We start from the raw sequence: 22,759 nt of genomic DNA on the forward strand, positions 1-22,759 counted from the left end.
GGGACATTGGGATGTCTCTTTCCTATGTTCTGTAAAATCCCATGTAAGTTTACAGCACCACGTACATGTGTAGTAACAATAATTATACAACTATGCCACTTTCTACCAAAAACATTCTCTTGTTTGTATGTCTGTGTCATTCTAGGACGGGTTGGGCAAGCAGTCGCACTACGTGCAAAGGCCTTTGGCTTTAGTGTTCTTTTTTATGACCCATACCTCTCAGATGGCATTGAACGTGCTCTTGGACTGCAGCGGGTGAGCACTTTACAGGACCTGCTATTTCACAGTGACTGTGTAACCCTGCACTGCAACTTGAATGAACACAATCATCATCTTATTAATGACTTCACCATTAAACAGGTAACCATCCAAATGTACCCTACAGGCTGGGTGTAGTTTTATAATTACTGACTTTCTGCAAACTGTAGAGTTTCTCTGTGTAAACATGCAAATTCAGATCTGTATTAATTTTCTCTTCCATCTGCTATTTCACTATTTGTTAAGCAGGTTAATAACTGGTTAAGAAATAGATGATATCTTATACAGTGTTATTTTTTATTCATTTTACTTGCTAATTTCTCTTTTGTTGAAATAGTGTGTTATGCTGAACACTGTTCAGATGTAGTTGCTTGATTCATTGACATTTACTTAAAAGCACTTCTGTTGTATCTTCAGGTACATACATCCTCTTTATATTAGTAACAAAAGTTGCACTTCACTTTTATACTTCAATTACAGTTGAGTTTCTGTATCCCTAACTTAAGGATCATGACTAACTGGCGACCTCTTGTGTTAATTCCTAATGGTTGCAGAATGTTTCCCTAATAATTGCTCACACTACAGTAGTAGGTTATTTGGGGAAAATAATATATAAAATGGATTTGGTCTTGAGATGAAGCATTCTAAAATTACTAAATACTTAAAACATATCCAAGTGTAGAACTGCGGCAATTGTTCCTTTTTGGAGAAATTCAGAAGGTAAACATTTTGGTTTTTGCATTCAGTATTTATTTGCTGCCTCAAACCTTGGTGTGTATATATAATGTATATTAAAAGGTGTAGCTTTTTTAAATGTATGAGTGTGGCAATTATATAAGTAAAAATGGTAAATTGAACTAAGAAATCATGTATGTTCATTTTGCATTGTTGATGCTCTATATACATTTATTGTATGAATTTATTTGATACCACACAAAAGTTCTATGAAAGATATCTCTACTGAATTAAAATGATGATTGGTTGGCTTCTGAGAAGTACCCAATACCTGCTATGCCCATGGACTTCACTGGGATTTCAGTATGAGTTGAGGATGCTCGACATCTCATAGGATCGATCATGGCTTCATGTTAATGAGATGTAATAATGGGTACTTTAATTGGACAATTGGCTGTATGTAGAAAAATCCAAGTATAAGATCATCTGAGTTTAAAACTCTCTCAAAAGCTAGGAAATGCAGTGTGAAGGGAGCAAAGAAAGCTGTCCTCTGTCACCTCTTTGTTCTAGACTTTTGTTCTGTTCAGTATAGGTTCTTATACTACACTCATGTACATTATGATTACTCTTTCATTACGTTATCATATAATACTGAGCAGAAAAGTCTCAGTGTGTTAAGAAGCACTGTGGAGGCAAACCCCTGCACCCACATGGAGCTCCACTGAAATCACTTGGACTTCACATAGGCTCAGCAGTGCTCTAGCATTCCAGTGAATTGTGAGATTGGGTCCAACATACGTATTTTGTAAATAGGACTTATTAGTGTTGAGATATAGAAGTTGTATGTACTTTGAAAACCTGCCTGGTCTGCTGTGTACAGAAACAAAAGACATAAGCAAAAATTAAAGCTGAATGATATCTACACATTAAAATTAAATAAGAAAGTATGTCATTTAAATGGCATTTTGTCAAATGCATTTATATTGTTACTTATTACTCTATATTGAGAAAATAGAAATTGTAATAAAATATTAGATATGCGTTACTTCAAATAAAATGGAAGTTTGGATAAAGAGTATGAATACATTATGTTATACAGTCTTTGCTTTAACAGCTGATATGGTATAAATTCATGAAAGTATTAGGTAAATTGAAAAACAAAATATTCGTAATAACATATAAAATTCACTTTATATAATATTTATATTAAATGTAGCTGTTATTCATATAGCAAATTCACAGGAACTCCAGTCCCTATCATATTTTAGACAATATGTTCTTCAGCGGCAAGGTGAGTGAGGTAATATCTTTTTTATTGGACCAACTTCAGTTGGTGAGAGACACAGGCTTTCGAGCTTGTAGAGTACCTGCACTGGACGCCCATCCCACACTCTCATGATGAGCTTTTCTTAGGCCTGAATAAGAGCTTTGTGTGAGCTCGAAAGCAGAAGTTGGTCCAATAAAAGATATTACCTCACCCACTTTGTCTTTCTAATATCCACTAACATGGCTACAACATGTTATTCATCCATTTTTATTATATTTTCATTAACATTTGATGACTGTTTAAAATAATGTTGTCATTAGTATAATTATTTAGAGATACTATTAATATTTACATAGGGTATGTCTATACTACCCGCCAGATCGGCAGGCAGCGATCGATTCAGGGGGGATTGATTTATCGTGTCTAGTCGAGACACGATAAATCAACCCCCAAACGCTCTCCCAGCGACTTCTGTACTCTGCCACCGCGAGAGGCACAGGCAGAGTCAATGGGGGAGTGGCAGCAGTTGACTCACCATAGTGAGGACACTGCAGTGAGTAGGTCTAAGTATTTCGACTTCAGCTACGTTATTCACGTAGCTGAAGTTGCGTAACTTAGATCGATTTCACCTCCCCCTCCCCAAGTGTAGACCAGGGCATAGTTACAATGCTACTAGCTGGTTTTATTGTGACAAAATATAAATTTCAGAGTAGCAGCCGTGTTAGTCTGTATTTGCAAAAAGAAAAGGAGTACTCGTGGCACCTTAGAGACTAACCAATTTATTTGAGCATAAGCTTTCGTGAGCTACAGCTCACTTCATCGGATGCATTCAGTGGAAAATACAGTGAGGAGATTTATATACACACAGAACATGAAAAAATGGGTGTTATCATACACACTGGAAGGAGAGTATAAGGTGAGCTATTACGAGCAGGAGAGCGCTGGGGGGAACCTTTTGTAGTGATAATCAAGGTGGGCCATTTCCAGCAGTTAACAGGAACGTCTGAGGAACAGTGGAGGGTTGGAGGGGGGGGAGAAATAAACATGGGGAAATACTTTTACTTTGTGTAATGACACATCCACTCCCAGTCTCTATTCAAGCCTAAGTTAATTGTATCCAGTTTGCAAATTAATTCCAATTCAGTAGTCTCTCGTTGGAGTCTGTTTTTGAAGTCTTTTTGTTGTAATATTGCGACCTTTAGGTCTGTAATCGAGTGACCAGAGAGATTGAAGTGTTCTCTGACTGGTTTATGAATGTTACAGTTCTTGACATCTGATTTGTGTCTGTTTATTCTTTTACGTAGAGACTGGCCAGTTTGACCAATGTACATGGCAGAGGGGCATTGCTGGCACATGATGGCATATATCACATTGGTGGATGTGCAGGTGAACGAGCCTCTGATAGCGTGGCTGATGTGATTAGGCCCTAGGATGGTATCCCCTGAATAGATATGTGGACACAGTTGGCAACGGGCTTTGTTGCAAGGATAGGTTCCTGGGTTAGTGGTTCTGTTGTGTGGTGTGTAGTTGCTGGTGAGTATTTGCTTCAGGTTGGGGGACTGTCTGTAGGCAAGGACTGGCCTGTCTCCCAAGATTTGTGAGAGCGATGGGTCATCCTTCAGGATAGGTTGTAGATCCTTGATGATGCGTTGGAGAGGTTTTAGTTGGGGGCTGAAGGTGATGGCTAGTGGCATTCTGTTATTTTCTTTGTTGGGCCTGTCCTGTAGTAGGTGACTTCTGGGTACTCTTCTGGCTCTGTCAATTTGTTTGTTCACCTCAGCAGGTGGGTATTGTAAGAATGCTTGATAGAGATCTTGTAGGTGTTTGTCTCTGTCTGAGGGGTTGGAGCAAATGCGGTTGTATCGTAGAGCTTGGCTGTAGACGATGGATCGTGTGGTGTGGTCTGGGTGAAAGCTGGAGGCATGTAGGTAGGAATAGCGGTCAGTAGGTTTCCGGTATAGGGTGGTGTTTATGTGACCATCGCTTATTAGCACCGTAGTGTCCAGGAAGTGGATCTCTTGTGTGGACTGGTCCAGGCTGAGGTTGATGGTGGGATGGAAATTGTTGAAATCATGGTGGAGTTCATCAAGGGCTTCTTTTCCATGGGTCCAGATGATGAAGATGTCATCAATATAGCGCAAATACAGTAGGGGCATTAGGGGACGGGAGCTGAGGAAGCTTTGTTCTAAGTCAGCCATAAAAATGTTGGCATATTGTGGGGCCATGCGGGTACCCATAGCAGTGCCACTGATTTGAAGGTATACATTGTCCCCAAATGTGAAATAGTTATGGGTGAGGACAAAGTCACAAAGTTCAGCCACCAGGTTTGCCGTGACATTATCGGGGATACTGTTCCTGATGGCTTGTAGTTCATCTTTGTGTGGAATGTTGGTATAGAGGGCTTCTACATCCATAGTGGCCAGGATGGTGTTTTCAGGAAGATCACCGATGGATTGTAGTTTCCTCAGGAAGTCAGTGGTGTCTCGAAGATAGCTGGACGTTCCTGTTACCTGCTGGAAATGGCCCACCTTGATTATCACTACAAAAGGTTTTCTCTCCCCCCCGCCCCAACTCTCCTGCTGGTAATAGCTCATCTTAAGTGATCACTCTCCTTACAGTGTGTATGATAATACCCATTTTTTCATGTTGTGTGTGTATATAAATCTCCTCACTGTATTTTCCACTGAATGCATCCAATGAAGTGAGCTGTAGCTCACGAAAGCTTATGCTCAAATAAATTGCAAAATATAAATTCTTTGCTTAATTTATGAAAAAGGGTTAACCCTTCAGTGTCTTCTAATGGTTTACAGTCTAATGGTGTATTCCATAATTATCTAGTTGACTTAATTTTTATGTATATAAATTATCAAATTAGCCATCATTTTTATACCTACATATGCCATAGTTGGTCTATATGTCTTCAATGATAAAATATGCCACATTATCCAGTGTTATGTGTTAATGTAATGAAAAGGTCTCATTTATATATACACAAAGGGGAAGGTCACAACCTGAACTGCTTGTTAATGGATCTTTTAAATTGAATGTCCTTGAACCTCTTTGAAAAGTTTAGGAAGGAGCCTCTCTTTCCTTGTTAGGCTGACTTATCCTCTAAATTGTTTGGTGTATTGCCCAGCCAGCACATTTGGCCTTCCATCTCCTATGTAGCTCAAGTAAACTGAGTCCAGGGCAATGAGTGCTCACTGCTCTTTTTCTGAAGCAGAAATCATCTTTACCTGTTCATCACATTACAAATTCGTAAAGGAGACATTTTATTTATTGCAATATCTCTTGTATAATAATAGCAGTTACACAGGATTAATTTAGAATAGTAGAAAAGAGTCATTCCTAATATGCAACTACCGTTGCAGCTGACTGTGGCTCACGTAGCTCACTCCCTCTAGAATACAGTTATACATCCACATTCTGTTTGGTTTTGATTTATCCTACTACTAGCTTTACAGCTGTATAAATAGCACTGGAGATGAAAAGTCAAGGCAGGTTTTTGTGGATGGAAAACGGATTTGAGCAGTATCCACTATGATTAAAATTTCCAAGCTCTTTAGAGGATATATAAATGTTCTACACGATACTTAAGGCCAATACGTCCTGTCACTTATGTGAGTGCTGAATTGGGCAGTGCACACGTATGCTTCCCTGGAATCCATAGTTGTCCCCCGACAGGGCTAAAAGTCTGCAGGTGAGAGGGGTCAGACCATGGTTAGAGCGAGTGGGTTGGCCAATATAGTACATGAATTCTGTTATGATCTTATCAGATATGTGTAAATGTTAGTTGTTTTGTTTCCAACCATCCTATCAAACGACTTTGAGGCGATTCCTTTCCTTGCACTTTTTCCTTTAAATACTCCTACTGTGCATCAGTTTGGCATTTCTAGCCGAGGTGTTAGTTGCAAAAGAGCGACTGATGATCCTGTAAAAATCCTTTTCCCATTTAGAATAAGTTGTTAAAGTTCATTCACTATTCAAAAATCGTGTTGTTGTTTTTGAGATGATGGGATCAGATCAAGATGGGGACTTGGGCACCCATCTTTATTTATCACCCCTATCCTGCAAACACTTCTACAGATGCTCAGTTTGATGCATGGGAATGTATTACTCCTGGAGGGAATTCTGTGTCACTTCGCACGCGCAGAATTCATGTACCATGCAGATTTCTTTGCTTCCCACAGAAAAATGACTTCTGATGGGGAAACAAAGGGAAGCCACAAGAGCGGTCATGCACCGCTCTCGATCAGTGCAGGCAGGTCAGTCCTGGCACCTGGAGCAGCCGGTAGAGACATAAATCACCGCCGGGGTGGGAAGCCTGGCAGGGCTGGGCAGTCATGCGTGTGAGAGAGAAAGAGACACTCTGTCCCTCTCGCTTGCTATTGTAGCATGCTCGTTGTGGAAGGGCAGGGTTTTGGGGGGGTTCTGAGGAGGTAGTTGTGGTGCAAGCTCTGTCCCCCTCAGGCAGAGCAGAATGCTTAGTGAATTGTTCCCACTGTTCTTAGTGAATTCCCCCCAGGAGTATAAAACAGGTGTAAATGTTTTAAGGCTCCTTTACATTGCCAGAGTGGTGTAAAGGACAGTATGGCCTCATAAATGCTTATGGTGCTTTAGTGATTAGAACTGGTCTAAATTTTTGGACTGAAAAAATTTCTGATCAAAATGTGCTTCATGAACTGTTTGCTGCTGACGTTTTTGGAGATGGTCAGTAGCCAATATAAATTGTTAGTTTGATTCCTCAGCCCTCACTTGCTCTTCAGTTGCCTATGATGTAACACTGAGCATATGGCTGCATATATTTGTTGACTAATAACTAGAAATAAAGGGTCAAACCTAACTACATTACTATCAGAGGGGATTTGGAGATTTCCTCTAATGCTCCCCACTCCCATTCTCCATCCATTGTATTATAGTTTAAATAAATTACCAAAATAATTGAAACCAGCATGATTATATTGCGTATTTTGACAAATAAAACATGCAGCATTTTACAGAATTTAAAATATGATGTGCAGAATTTTAAATGTTTTGGTGCAAAATTTTTAACATTTTGGCACAGAATTCCCCCAGGAGTAATGTTTGCAGGGTCGGGGCCTACGTGTGGGAAACATGCTATGGATGCTTAAGTACTGGTGCTGATTGACGTGAGACCCTGAAGTCTTTATTCCCACCTTCATTCTAGACTATCATCTTTCTAATTTAAATCTCCATTTTGTGTTCATGTTGCGATTACATTATGGCATGAAGTCTTGTAGCTGAAGCTGAGTGTGGAGGACTATAATGCTAATCTGAGCAACGCAGTGCACAGACTCTTGCCAAAGCTCACAATATTCCCAGCCAATACCATTCCAATGCCTTCTAATTGAATAAAACGAGAATTTCCTGGGTCTTGATTTGAAAAGTCTCATGAGGAGGGGGAAGTGAGTTTAAGTATCAGCAGTAAATAAAGTATAAATCTTCTACATCTTGTTAACTAAAGCAAAAGGTCTTGGAAGATACAAAATCATTGAGTTTTCTAAAAGATCCATTTAGCGTTTCATTTGCATTAAAGTTTAAAAAACACAATGTGATTTTGGTTAGCAATGTGCAATAGCTTCCGTCTCATACAATTTCACAGTGAAATAAAAAAAATAACAATAATCTGTCAGCTTCATATGCATGTTTACCTCTTCTGATCGTGTACTGCACAGTATGTAAAGCATTGGTTCTGTTACAAGACACCCTACTTATAAGAAACAAAACGTTATAAGTGCTGTGAAATATTGTTTTACATTTGAAGCATCAAATTTTGTGGTACTTTCCAAAAGGGAAGACAACTGGTGATAGGTTAATCCAGTTGAATAGCCTTTGTTGTAATGGATGCTTCCTTTGAGTAAATAATAATGCCACAACGATTTTATTTCATTTATTTTTATTTCATCATCCTTGTTTTTAACTTTCCCTAGATGAGACAAGGGGCTTTCCTGGTCAACACAGCTCGAGGTGGGTTAGTAGACGAAAAAGCACTTGCACAGGCCCTGAAGGAAGGAAGGATACGAGGGGCAGCCTTAGATGTACATGAGTCAGAACCATTCAGGTGCTTTCCTTTTTTTTTTCTTTTTTCTTTTTTTATATTTTGTTCACTTTCTTATTTTTAAGTATTAGTGCATGATGCATCCAACAGCAATGAAGCAAAGAAGCGTTCCTTCCACCTAGTAGTTGAATCCTCCTTAGTAAAGCAATATGCATCTGTGCAGCTCTGGAGTAATGCAAATGCAGATGGAGCTTTTGTACACAGTCAGGAGGGAGCAGAAAAAAAAGTTAAATACAAGATTTAAAAAAATGTCATGGGGGTAATTCAGTAGTGAAGTGCACTGCCCTGCCCCAAGAACCCAGGTTCAAATGCTGGGCATGGCTTTGTGCCTCATGGCCTGGAAAAGAACACACTCCTCTCCTGTCTTTGATAGGGGGAAGCCCTGGCCAGCTCTCCCTGCCAGAGGAAAGTTAGTGGTGGTATAAGTACTTTTCAGTAAGGTGGGGGGAGTTGAGATTTTTTGGGAAAAACTATCCTTTTATGAAGCTGTCTGGGTGTGACCCTGACACCTCATTGCATAGATTCCGTATCCATCACCCAGATTCTCTCTACTGGGTACCTGAGAATTATAAGCAGGCAAGTTTGTGGAATTGAGAGAGATGACCAGAGTCCAGATATTTTTGATGCCATTAGCAGAGCTGGTGACACTATATTTAGTTTGCTGAATACCATCAGGTAGTCCACAGTTGCAGCCACAAATGTACCAGTGTCTCCAGTAAGTAGCTTTGGTGGTATGATTTAAACACAGAAAACACCAGTACAGTCTTTCCATGAGTCCTGAGCCTGACCTCTGAGTTTGGGAGTGGTTTGCAATGGATTAAACCTAGGAACTGACAATCGTGCAGTTGCTGGGTGTGGGCAGGAAGAAGCCTGCATTTCTTATTGGATGGTTTAAACTGCTACAATCCTCATAACTTGAAGAGGAACAGATTCAGGAATTGAGGATCGGTTATAGAAACATCTGTTTCGTGATTTTCCGCTCATCAGATGTGTGAGAGATCATCTGAGATAACCGTTTTAAAAATAGTGATAAAAAGGGTCCTTCCCTGTAGAGTTTTTGCATCTGTAGTGTACAGGATGCCACATCAAAAAAAAAAAATTCCTTATTCTGGCCCTGCATTTGTTTACTTCTAAGTGTAACCATTACAACAGAGCAATACTGTGAGCAAAACCACAGTCTAATATCCAGGGGGCAAAATTCTGCTTTCAGATATCCCCACTCCTGCCATCAGATCTGCACAAGCAAATCCTTGCACCCACAAGAAGTCCCATTGACTAGAGTGGGGAGTCCCTGTAGGTCAAGGGTCCATCAACGTAGATTTAAGTGCAAGATCAGGGTCATAGTTTCCTTAGGCTTCAGTGTGTGTTGTCTGAGGACAGCATTTAGTCCATAGAGACTAACCGTTGTTGTGCAAATATTGTATTGGAGAAAGTTTTGGCAGGTATTTTAAACTAGAGATGAAGTCTGTCACTTTAAGAATTGCTGCCAACTCTGAGAGCAGACTTCTGTCTAAAAATATTTTCTCTCCTCTTCTTGCAAGTAACACTTCAAGATTATTATAACTGAAAGAAATTGGAGGGGGAAAGTGTCACTATTTTCTCAGTTTTAGTTTGTACATTTGACAGCACTTTGTGTATAGTTGGTTTCATTGCTTCCCCTGGATAGTCAGTCGGTCAGTTAGTCCATATCTGGTATTGTTAGGTGGGTTTTTCACACTGCAACAGGAAAGAGAAACCAATTAAAAACAGGAAAATGTGAAATAGGAAAAATTGTCAGGGGGATGCAGGCAAGTGTATTACCTGGAACTAATTTTAACTCCTTTTTTTTTTCAATTGACTAGATTTCAAGCTAACAGTGTCTCTTTAAAGAAACAAAGCTTTGTTAGGGGTGTAAAAATGATGATAAATTTTGTCATAATAGACCCAAATGGAGTCGTTTCTTGAACAGATGTTGGGGTTGGGCTCACCGTATCATTTTCTCGATCTGATTGTGAGTGGCAGTGATTAGAAATAGGTGCACTGGACAGAATCTAGTGCTGCTTTCTCTTTTATTCCACCCCTTGAGTACAAGGAGAGTAATTGTTACTTATTTACACAACTAGAAATACATCAAATTAACTGTAAAATTTAAAAACAAATCCACCCAAAAAATATTGGTACAGTTCATCCTGTGATTGTAGCTGTTAATTCTAAAGATATGCAAAAATCCCCTCATTCCCCATCCCCCCTCCCAACGTATTTTTTTTTTGTCATTTGATCTTGTTTTAAAATTTCATTTAGCTTTAGTCAGGGTCCATTGAAGGATGCACCAAACCTGATCTGCACCCCACATGCAGCCTGGTACAGTGAACAAGCTTCAATTGAGATGCGGGAAGAAGCAGCACGAGAGATCCGTAGGGCTATCACAGGTACTAACTTTTCGTACTTGTTTCTTCACTGAACGTTTTCTTGATTAAACAAATATATCGATTCTTCTCTTTGTTGGAGTATTAGAAGTTGAGATGGGCCAAACTGGGTTTTCTTAACCCCCCCAACCCCCAGCATGAAGAGGTAAATAGACCAGCAGATACCCACCAACTCTGTACCCACCGCTACTAATTGTTTTGGTACTTTGCAGTGATAAACAAAAGTAACAAGACAGGACGTAATTATTTTCAGGGTGGTCAATTAAAAAAATTAGTTGTGATTAATTTTTTAATTGAATTAATTTGTTTTGAGTTAATCGGTTGAGTTAACTGCCGTTAATTGACAGTCCTAATTATTTTTCCAAATGATTTAGAGTGTACCCCTGTGACCAAAATCTCACCCTCTTTTTCTTGCTGGAGATGTGTCTACTGACCTTTTCCATGGCTTTTGCTTTAGGTCTGAAGCCACCCTTTTGTAGACTTTCTTACATGTCCCCTGACACTCACCATCATTGGTTCTGTTACTTTTGTTCTATTCTCTCTTGGCTTCTCTCTACCTTCCAAAATTCATCCAAGTTTGTATTTAAATGCATCTTGCATTTCAACATCTGAAGGGGTAATTTTCAAGGATAAAAAATCACTTCAACTCTGAGTTCCTAATAACTCCAGTATCACAGCAAACCATATAAATGTTAACTGTTTATATAGGAAAAATCTGTAAAGTCTTTAATACAAAATACTAATATAATAAGTATCAGGGGGTAGCCGTGTTAGTATGTATCCATAAAAACAACAAGGAGTCTGGTGGCACCTCAAAGACTAACAGATTTATTTGGGCATAAGCTTTCGTGGTTAAAAAACCACTTCTTCAGATGCATGGAGTGAAAATTAGACCTGCTCTGTAATTTTCACTCCATGCATCTGAAGAAGTGGTTTTTTAACCACGAAAGCTTATGCCCAAATAAATCTGTTAGTCTTTGAGGTGCCACCGGACTCTCTGTTGTTTTTAATAAAATAGGGAGAAGTTTGGGCAACTTGGTTTCGATTTGAATCCCATAGAGTCCAAAATAAAAGGTGGCATTCTGTGTGCTGGAAAATGTTTCACTAATCACTATTGTCAGTTCTTTAGAATTTGGTCATTTTTTTCTCTCTGTGCAGTTCAGATTGAGTGCTCTTCAGACGTTCAGACCTATCTATTTCACTTGCACTGTGGTTGAGTGCCAACACATTGCTGTACAATTCAGGAAACTCTGCTGGCAGGGATTCTAGCGCCATAAATTAATGAAGGTTGGATTTTTTGCACAAGAGTTACATTCTTGATCTCTGGGATAGGATGTGCAAACCACCTTGCATTTCTAGGATGGCCAATCAGTGAGGCAGCATTGGTGGTGGGAGTCGTTCTTAGGTGAGGGGTAAGGGATATGAGTCAGTTAGCTCTACAGAGGAACAGGTGGCCATATATTAAAAGTTCTGCAATAGCCCACACACAAATGTGCACAGGAAAGGCTCTGGAACAGGACGGTTGTGATATCAAAGTTAGAAAGCATTGATTTATATTGAAGCTGTTGTCACTTTAACCTTTTGCACGTGATTTGTAGTAAGATTAAAATGAAGTCAACATTAGGGTATTGAGCAGACATTGGATTTCAGCAGAACAAGTGTAGAAAAGATATAGAAAGTGTGGAGTGCAATTGAGTAGATGAAAGCCCTGGGAGGAACAGAGAGAAAGAGAATAGTTGGAAAAAGACACATAATAAATGACTGCATGTCTCAGTAATATGCATGCCATTGGAAGAGAAACACATTCAGTTTTTAAAAATAAATAAAAATACCAGTGTGGTTGTGCTGTAGAAAAAAGTACAAAGGAATAAGCACAGGTAAGGAAAAACCTAAAGCCTACAGAACATGAATATAGATCCACTCTGAAAAAAGGGAGTGTGACACAGAAAAGTAAAAGTCACAAGTTGAAAGAAGATTGCAAAATACATTTAAAATAAACAAAAGTGCAAAATAAATGTTAGCAAGGGGGACTGGTGGGGTGTCTAAATGGCAGCAAGGCTAATATAGTGATTTGAAAAGATCAATATATGAAATTAAATGAACCCTTTGTCTCAGATTTCCCAAGAAGGAAGATGCTTGCAGGATAGGTGCCGAAAATAGACACAGGATCCAGTCCAGATCCCATTAAAGTCAATGGAAATACAATCATTTACTTCAATGGGAGCGGGATTAGTATAATCTATTTTACAGAGGGAACCAAGATCATCCCAAAAACTGACATTCAAGACTAATTCAGCACCCATTGAAATCATTTGGGAGTCTTTCCATTTTCTTCGGTTCATGTTGCATCTGGCCATAAAAAGCTGAAGAGTTGTAACTTGAAGGCTGCATGAAATCTAAGCAAATATACTGAAGGAAATGGTTAGAGAGAGAGCAATCATCAGATGTATTTAAATATACCTTTAGAAATGTAGGAAATACTTGGAGACTGAGAGGTGAAAATGTGCAGTGGATATTTAAGGAGGAATTTGAGTAAGGAAGAGGGTAAATAAGAGTCCAGGGTGAAATTCTGGTTCCATTCAAGTCCATGGCAAAATTCCCATTGGCTGCAGTGGAAGTATGATTTCATCCCAGTTTTTCAGAAGTGTGTGTTTGCTGTTACTGAAACAGAATGCAGGAAGAAAAGGTCAGAGACCGAGAGGAGAAGACTGCAGTGTTGGAGCTGAAGGACAGCCAGAGTATGGATACAGGTTTTTGCAATTTGGGAAAGATGGACTTTAGAGATGACACAGGTGAATCAGTGACAGGATTTAGGAAGAGGCTGGATGTGGGAGAGAGTAAACAAAAATGAGACAGAGATTTATAATATATGTTATTATTTATACCTTATAGTATACTTAAACTTTATTATTTAGTATACATGATATATCCATGTTTTATTCCATGTTGTATTTCATATCCACTCTCTAGGTCGTATTCCAGACAGCCTGAAAAACTGTGTTAACAAAGATCATTTGACTGCAGCTACACACTGGGCCAGCATGGATCCAGGAGTAGTTCATCCAGAGCTTAATGGTGCTGCGTACAGGTAAGGATACTTAAGTAGAAAAAGAAATAGCTCTTTATCTCAGAGACAACTATTCCAGCTTAAAGAAAAGAAAGAGCCACCATTTAATAAAAGGATTTTGTGAAATTATTGTTGGATTTGGCCTGTATATATAGATTTTTATTACTGTATAATTGCTACATACGTGATCATGATTGACTGAAATCAGTGATGTAATAAGTCAGTATGCTTCTATTCATTACCTCTTCGGAAGGCACCAATGCCAGTGTTTGGAACAGTGCAGATTGTATGTGCAAGGGAAGCAGTCCTGACTGGCTGCAATCAGTTCAGTGGAAGCTAATGTTCATTTTGCCGAAGGTAATAATATGGCTGCAAGCCACAGCGGGGTTACATTAGTAAGCTAGTGGTACACATCTTAGTTGCTTTTAACCCCCTAAGATATGTACAAAAAGCCCACCAATGCACTTTCTGGAGTAGCTCTTTGCTGTTATAAATGTATATGGAGAAAGTGTCGTCTTAATTGTACATTTCATTTCTTTTTTAAATGTTCTTTACAAAGTATTTTTGGGACTAGTCATTTTATCCTCCCACTGTAAGTAGTAGTTCATAGTACATTGATAAGATAAAATAGGCAGAAGTTTATAAATATTATTTCACTACTATTTTGAATTTCTCTATTTTTTGCTTATTTTATCTCTTCTGTAAGTTCCTGGGACTGTTTTGACTGCTTTTTTCCCATCTCTTTATCTGCTGATGCCTTAACAGTGGCTGTTCATGGCTCCAAGCCAATTTCAAGCCATTTACTCTTATAAAAAGCAGATGCCCAGTCTTGCAGCTCCCAGCTGAGATTTTACACTGTGAATTGAGTTAAAGTGGTTTACAAGGCCACGAAACTGCTGCTGAAAAGCAATGTCTTGAGGTTGGGGACAGTTCAAAACTGTCATAATTCTTCTTCAGTCCTTCACTTTTTTCCTTATCTTCCCCAGGTTCCTTTCCTCCCACATGCTCCAAGGGCTGTTTATTTTCTTTGCCCTCCCTGTTAGCATTTCCCCTCACTCATAATGAGTGAAGGGACGTTGTATGTGTATGTCTCTGTGTGTGTCAGTGTTGAAGCCCTAGTTGTGCACCGGGTGAAGCACAGTTGTAACATTATCAGAAAGATCCAAGTGACCAATCAGAATGTAGCTTTGGGCTGACAGGCCCATGTCCTGAAAGATATATAGGTATTTTAAATCCATGGGAGCTAGGTGCCTAAATAACTTTCAGGATCCAGGCCTCAGGGTCCAATGTCATCATCTATATATTGGCAAGTATTCTATGCTTCAAGGAAAATATTAACTTTGTCTTGATCAATATACATACAGATACATACATACATACATATATACATATGATATATACATACAGATCAGAACAATTAGTAATTTATTTTATTTTTGTTAAATGTGCCTATCTATTGCTCTAAGTAAAAGAACAAAACATATCAAAGAATAAAGCTATTTTTACTGGCCTCAACAGAAAGTTAAGCATAGGAAAGTTATGCACAGAATAATTCCGTTTAGAGGATAGTTAAACACATGCATAAGACTTTACAGGATCAGAGCTTTAATATGTATTTAATTGGAGTAATATAAGTACAGAAGTGTAACCAAAACCAACTGTATCAAGAATATTTTTAGGAATAGGAAAATAGCGAGTTCATGCATTCATTTTTTTTCAAAAGCATAGTAAAAGTTTAAAACATTTCACAACTTCATTTGCCAGTTTCAAAGGAAAACATGGGATAACATGATTTTGGTAATTAATTGATCTTTAAATATTCATGGTAAATAGGCCTAATGGCCTGTGATGGGATGTTAGATGGGGTGGGATCTGAGTTACCCAGGAAAGAATTTTCTGTAGTATCTGGCTGGTGAATCTTGCCCATATGCTCAGGGTTTAGCTGATCACCATATTTGGGGTCAGGAAGGAATTTTCCTCCAGGGCAGATTGGAAGAGGCCCTGGAGGTTTTTCGCCTTCCTCTGTAGCACAGGGCATGGGTCACTTGCTGGAGGATTCTCTGCTCCTTGAAGTCTTTAAACCACGATTTGAGGACTTCAGTAGCTCAGACATAGGTGAGAGGTTTTTCACAGGAGTGGGTGGGTGAGATTCTATGGCCTGCGTTATGCAGGAGGTCGGACTAGATGATCATAATGGTCCCTTCTGACCTTAGTATCTATGAATCTATGAAAATTTGTAATATTTCCATAAATACACACAGCTTTTGCATTTAGTTAAGATTTTCTAAATTCAGTAGAGAGGGCAGTACTACTGAGTGACTGAGAAGAAAGTACTGTACAATTTCCTAATTTGGAGGAAGATTTCTGAAATAACTTGATAAATTGTATCTGTACAAACCAACGTAGGGTAGTCTTTAAGAAATGCCAATGGGAACAATTGCCATATTGGTTGTGGTGATATAAAAACATATGGATTTGAAGCTGAGGCTTTATGAAAGAATGAATTTAAATAACAGTACTTGCTAGTGTTAAATTCCATTCTGCTTTTAGCACAAAAGTTAAATTGATGGTTTGAAACAAGTATTTCTGTCTTATCTTCTGTTTCCAGTATGAGACTTTCATTCAGTCAGTTGAGTTGTGCAGTCTCTCACTAGGAGCATGATTTTTCAGATGTGCTAAAAACCATATGGATGAGAATGTGGATGATCATTTATATGTATAAAATGCAAATATGTATAAAATGCCTTTTGGTAGACTAAAACTAACAAGAACAGTTAATCCTGGAAATATCGTTATTTGAATAGTGATAAGGGATAGAACTCCTAAGTGAATCAAATATGTTGTTGTTACAAGCAAAGAAGAACGTTCAGCAATTACCAGCTGAACATAATCCAGATCAAATGCCTTTTGAAAATCATAATATCCTGCAGAAAAGAAATCTCTCATTTATTGTATGCTAAACATGGATAGTCGGTCTGTTAAGAAGGTCAGGCAAAGAGGACTGTAGTTACTGTTCCAGAAGCAAAGATTAATGATGTACCTGAGAAGTTTGATGAATTATGTAAGAGAAATGGAAAGGAACCAACCTATATGTAATCGTCTTAATTCTTAGGTAAAGTAGAGGCATGCACTGCGGTGTATTATTGTTGTATATTCATTATTGGACTACTTATTAAATAATACACCTCTGTTTGCTGTGACACAAAGTGCAAGATACAGCCAGATACATTGACATGACCCACAGTAGACACAGAGATCATGCAGTGTACAGATATTGAAACGTCTTCTGCCTTCAAACAGATACAGACAAGAATAGCATAACCATACTTTAGATATTATTGTTGTTACCTGTACTGGAATGAATTATACAATGAATAGCATGTTAAAGAGTATTTAAAGAGTGATTCACACACTCTGCCTGGAAGAGAAAATTTTTACTTAAATTATAAACACTTTGGGATGGAGACATTCTCTTGTCATGTGTTTGTACAGCACCTAGCCCAGTGGGGCTGGGGCCTCTAGGCACTACTACAATGTAAATAATAATAAAGTGGATTAAAATGAAAATGGGTAAACAGTTGATTGTTAATCCCAGGTCAGAAGGTTAGAGATTTTTTTATAAAGTGCTATCGGGGCGGAGGGGGGAGGAGCAGCTTGACAAAGGTGAGATCAGCTATGTCTTGGTTCTGCTGGGGCAATTAGATTAGTTTATGGCACAATTACCTGGCTTGTTTTTTGGATTATTGATGCCAGAGATGAAGGGTTGGGAGAGAGGGACTGTAAGACTCTGGATAGAATTCATCAGCTGATTAACAGTGTAAGAGAGAATGAAACAGTGAAGCAACGGGGCTGCAAATGCCAGGTGCATATATAAAATGACTGCTGAATTTACATGACATGTGTTTAAAGGTAAGATTGATTAAAAGGTTGGAATAACACTGTTATAGTTGAATTAGGGAAAATAAAGTAACGAGACAGAATTTACCAAAAGTTCATGGCAAAATAAATTGGGAGTACAGGAGCAGTATTAGTGCGGCATCAGCAAAGAGACATGTTATCAGTATTCTGGTTGATATAACGCCCAGTTTAGATTCAGGACAAAAGAGTAATTGTATGACTCTTGGATGTTAGATTTATAGGAAACACTTTTCTGCTAAGAGGGGTTGAAGGTCAGAATTTGGATCACAAGATAGTTCATTACTAGTATTAATTGGGATTACTGTGCAAACACTAAAGGTGATATCATTCTGCAGGCAATGCATGATTTTCTCCACAGAGTTTGAAACAGACCCAGTTCATAACAAAGCTGTGATTAGTAGAGACTTCTGACCTAGAACCTATATGGTTTAAATGGGAGAGGCTGTCTGGAAGGAAATTCTCTATGAAGAGAACACAATTTTGGAATTTGCTCCCTTCCTGATTTGTCAGAGTCCAAATTTGTTGACTGTGTAGGCACATGGACAGCACAGTGTATTTCCATGAGTATTTCAGGAATGGGCAGATGGTGAGGGGTTGATGTTAGAAGCTGGAGAATCTTTGTTGCAAGGGCTGCTATGTTGGGAGTGTCTTTTAATTTGAGAATTATTGTCCTCTCATGATGTGTATTTTAATTTTTGTACAAAACACTATTGAATAAACCCTTTTCAAAATTAAATATGAATAAATAAAACAGTGCCCTGTTGTAAGGTATTCATAGGCATTGAAGTAAATTTGATAAGATTCAAATTGAAGTACTGAAAGTAGGAACTAATTTCATTTTCAGTTGCCAATTCATTCTGGAATAAACTCTCTGGAGGGGCAGAGAAGCACTCTGTAAATTAACACTTGCAGAGTTCCATGGAAGGTACTCTGTTGCGTGTGGGTGGGGGATGAGGAATTAAATTTGTTGGCCGACAGATGGTATGATCCTCTAAATCAACAGATATCCCAACATTAGGAACAGCATTAACATCTATGGGAGCCTCCACCAAAGTGAGCAGGCCAACAGATAACTTCCTGGCCTGCCATGTCTTCCCCAAAAGCCATTCAGAGTTCTAGTTGTATGGTGTTTGTGACGTGAATCTTCTGTGGGATTTAGGTGATGAAGTAGAAAAGCTGCTTCCATTCTGCTTCCTCTCCTCTGAGTTTGCTGGCCATTGCAGCCAAATTCCACCCTGATATTTAGAAAAGTTTCAATAGGCTTCAATTGTAATTCCTGCCATTGAGTCTAAATGAGTAATAGGCCAGCAGATTACACTGCTACTTTTAAAATAAACACCCTCATTAAGGCCCTTGGGTAAACACAATGCCAGTTGAGGACAACAAAAGACAATTGCATGTTTTTATGATTGGAGTGGGAGAGAGAATTATAGGATACAATAAGTGGCTGGTATGAGAGAACCCCTAAAGGTGAATTGGAGGCATTTGGCTGAAGATTAAAAAAAAATTGGTAACCTCACAAAAGAGGATACACACATAGCTGTTGTTGAAATGTCAGCTGCACAGAATCTAGAGACCATGAGCTGCCGATCTGCCATTTTTGGTGCCCTGATAATATCACAGCCACTATAAAACTAGATTGAAAATGTTATTCTCTTGCAAACCCCTACAATATTTAACCATGATGCTTGCCCAGGAAAAGTAACAAAACACAAACACAGTTCTTTGTTTGTGTCCTCCCCATTCCTTCCCACATGCTGAAGGTCTAGAGCAAGTTTGAAGTTCAAAAACCAAATCAAGTTTTTAGGGCTCAATTTTGCCACCCTTAGACTGAATAGAACCTTACTCCATGAGTAGTCCCATTGGTTTAAATGAGACTACTCATGGACTAAGATACTCCACTGTGTTTTATAACACAGTCCTAGTTGACTAAGTTTGTATGTTTATTTTAAAAGAAAAGACATTGTTTCAGATTCACATGATCTTGAAACCCATTCAACTGATTTCAAAACTTTACAAAAGAATCCTTTGGTATGCTTCAGTCCCACAGGAGAAATTCAGAAAAGCCAAGAGGAAAGGAAAATAAGGAGATAGGGTCCAACATTGCACCCAGTGAAGTCAGTTGTAAGACTCCCAGTGACTGTGAATGGTCAGGATCATAATTTTAGAGTGGAATGGCTCTTTCAGTTCATGTTTTTGATATATATGTTGTCACTCATGCTGTCAGATGAACCAGCAAGCCAGGAATATGAAGGAATTATCAAATTCCCATTTCTAATCTGGTTAAAGTGAAGTGTTGATTACCTTAATTAACAACACCTGTATATGGTGCAGTCATCTTGAGCTTTACATACACAAAACAAAAATCGTTGCCATTCTCCTTGAAGATGGCACAATTCCTGGGCCAGGTGGGCTTTGCCATCAGCCATCTCTGAGTTTTAATTGTTCTCATTTTCCTCTCTTAGCAGGTATCCCCCAGGTGTTGTAAGCGTGGCTCCAGCTGGCATACCTACGGCAGTAGAAGGAATAGTTCCTAACCCCATGTCTTTATCACACGGCCTTCCTGCTGTAGCCCATCCACCACATGCTCCTTCCCCCGGCCAAACAGTCAAACCAGAAGCTGATAGAGACCACCCAAGTGACCAATTGTAGCCTAAGAAGACAGCATTCCCAACATTGGAGATTTCAACTTCAGAGAGTGTGTGGAAAAAATCTGGATTTTGAATAAAGGCAAAACCATGAACTTACAGGAGGAGACAATAATTGTTTTAGAAACTGGTCCAATATACAGTATAAAAGGAAAAGGTGGGAGACGAAAAGAAGATTCGGAAACGTTTTTTCCTCCATATAAATTGTAGTTTGTCCCTGTCCAGTGGACTGATTCACTGTTTCTGTGTCCTATGGGTTCTTTGTTAAGCAAAAGAAGTTAGTAGTTAATTATATCATGAATGTACTTGTCTGTGTACAGTTTTTAGAACATTAAAAAGGGTTTGTTTTGCTTAGCTGTCAACAAGGAAAAAACACATAAGGGAGACATTCAACAAACCAATTTTGAGATTAAAATCCTTTCTTTTATATGTTAAAACATGCCCAAAAATGAGGCAGTTGGCAAACTTCTCAGGACAATGAATTTTTCCCATTTTTCTTTCTACGCCACACAGTGCATTGTTTTTTCTACCTGCTTGTCTTATTTTTTAGAATGATTTAGTAAACAAAAGAAAAAACAGTTTTTCCTTATTTTGGCATGAATTCCCTTATTTCAAAATGAAGTCAACATTGCAAAGAGATTTTGAGGAAAAAAAAAAAGGTTTTGTATAAACAAGCATTGTGCTTTTTGTCACCAGTTAAAGTATATATTATTGGTGGTTTGCGAAAAAGGCACTAGACTACTGAAAAGTAGCAGCATTTCATTGCCTACATTGATTCCTTCCTGGTAATGTGGTAGGCTAGCAATATTTTTGGTTAAAATCATGTTTGTGACTGTAACCATTTGTATGAATTATTTTAAAGAAATAAAAATCCCAGACAAATATCATATGTGTAAAAATTTTTATTTCTAGTATCTGTTTGTTTATTCAACTTTTATTAGGTTTCTTAGATGTAATTTTTAAAAGGATGCTGTCAAGTATTTCATTTCTAGCTTTACTTTGCTCTCCGTTGTTTGTAATACGCTCTTGGAAGCTTGAAAAATAAAAACTCTTTCCATACCATTTTTCCCTTTTCCATTTCATAAATGTTGATCCTGTGTTTCTAATGAAGTTTGAAATTAAGATAGCTTTTGATTTACTTCCTCATTTTGTGCACCAGCATCATCAGCTACAGTATGGTAACAATATTTATTATGCTGCTGAGACAGCAGAGGGGGCACAACAGTAACAAAATAATAAACTTCTTTTGTGGAAGTTCTACATAAACACTGTGTGTTGTTTGGTTTATTTTACTTTATGATCACGGAGAGGTGTGGCCTGACAAAATTATATTGAAAACCCTGACGATACTTCCTTCAAAACTGCAGAACCGTTTTAAAGTATGTTGGATTTCGGGTGGAGCCACTTGGCATTTATTTCGATATTGTTTTCAGGTGTCCTCTTAGAATCATAGAATAGAATATCAGGGCTGGAAGGGGCCTCAGGAGGTTATCTAGTCCAACCCCCTGCTCAAAGCAGGACCGATCCCCAATTAAATCATCCCAGCCAGGGCTTTGTCAAGCCTGACCTTAAAAACTTCTAAGGAAGGAGATTCCACCACCTCCCTAGGTAACGCATTCCAGTGTTTCACCACCCTCCTAGTGAAAAAGTTTTTCCTAATATCCAACCTAAACCTCCCCCACTGAAACTTGAGACCATTACTTCTCATTCTGTTATCCGCTACCACTGAGAACAGTCTAGATCCATCCTCTTTGGAACCCACTTTCAGGTAGTTGAAAGCAGCTATCAAATCCCCCCCTCATTCTTCTCTTCCGCAGACTAAACAATCCCAGTTCCCTCAGCCTCTCCTCATAACTCATGTGTTCCAGTCCCCTAATCATTTTTGTTGTGCTCCGCTGGACGTTTTCCAATTTTTCCACATCCTTCTTGTAGTGTCGGGCCCAAAACTGGACACAGTACTCCAGATGAGGCCTCACCAATGTTGAATAGAGGGGAACGATCACGTCCCTCGATCTGCTGGTAATGCCCCTACTTATACATCCCAAAATGCCATTGGCCTTCTTGGCAACAATTGCACACTGTTGACTCATATCCAGCTTCTCATCCACTGTAACCCTTAGGTCCTTTTCTGCAGAACTGCTGCGTAGCCATTCGGCCCCTAGTCTGTAGCGGTGCATTGGATTCTTCCATCCTAAGCGCAGGACTCTGCACTTGTCCTTGTTGAACCTCATCAGATTTCTTTTGGCCCAATCCTCCAATTTGTCTAGGTCCCTCTGTATCCTATCCCTACCCACCAGCGTATCTATCTCTCCTCCCAGTTTAGTGTCATCTGCAAACTTGCTGAGGGTGCAGTCCACACCATCCTCCAGATCATTTATGAAGATATTGAACAAAACCGGCCCCAGGACCGACCGTTGGGGCACTCCCCTTGATACCGGCTGC

The 22,759-nt window shown here is 38.9% G+C and overlaps 1 protein-coding gene across 15 annotated transcripts in view; it reads left to right on the forward strand.

Annotated features, from left to right (window-relative positions):
* CTBP1 (C-terminal binding protein 1) overlaps window positions 1–21,379 on the forward strand; it is a 408,406-nt gene extending 387,027 nt beyond the window's left edge. For 10 of the 15 annotated variants that reach the window (XM_027826156.3, XM_043544846.1, XM_007063700.4 and 7 more), the window contains 5 exons: window positions 146–360; window positions 8,152–8,282; window positions 10,560–10,687; window positions 13,655–13,772; window positions 20,135–21,379. In XM_027826156.3, the coding sequence (XP_027681957.2) occupies window positions 146–360; window positions 8,152–8,282; window positions 10,560–10,687; window positions 13,655–13,772; window positions 20,135–20,321 (779 nt within the window). In that variant the 3' untranslated portion in view covers window positions 20,322–21,379. The remainder of the gene's footprint in view (window positions 1–145; window positions 361–8,151; window positions 8,283–10,559; window positions 10,688–13,654; window positions 13,773–20,134) is intronic. The other 5 variants (XM_027826157.3, XM_043544847.1, XM_043544851.1 and 2 more) reach the window with 2 other exon arrangements.
* Window positions 21,380–22,759: the final 1,380 nt, after the last annotated feature.

Source organism: Chelonia mydas, chromosome 4 (assembly GCF_015237465.2).
Source record: "Chelonia mydas isolate rCheMyd1 chromosome 4, rCheMyd1.pri.v2, whole genome shotgun sequence".
NCBI lineage: Eukaryota > Metazoa > Chordata > Testudines > Cheloniidae > Chelonia > Chelonia mydas.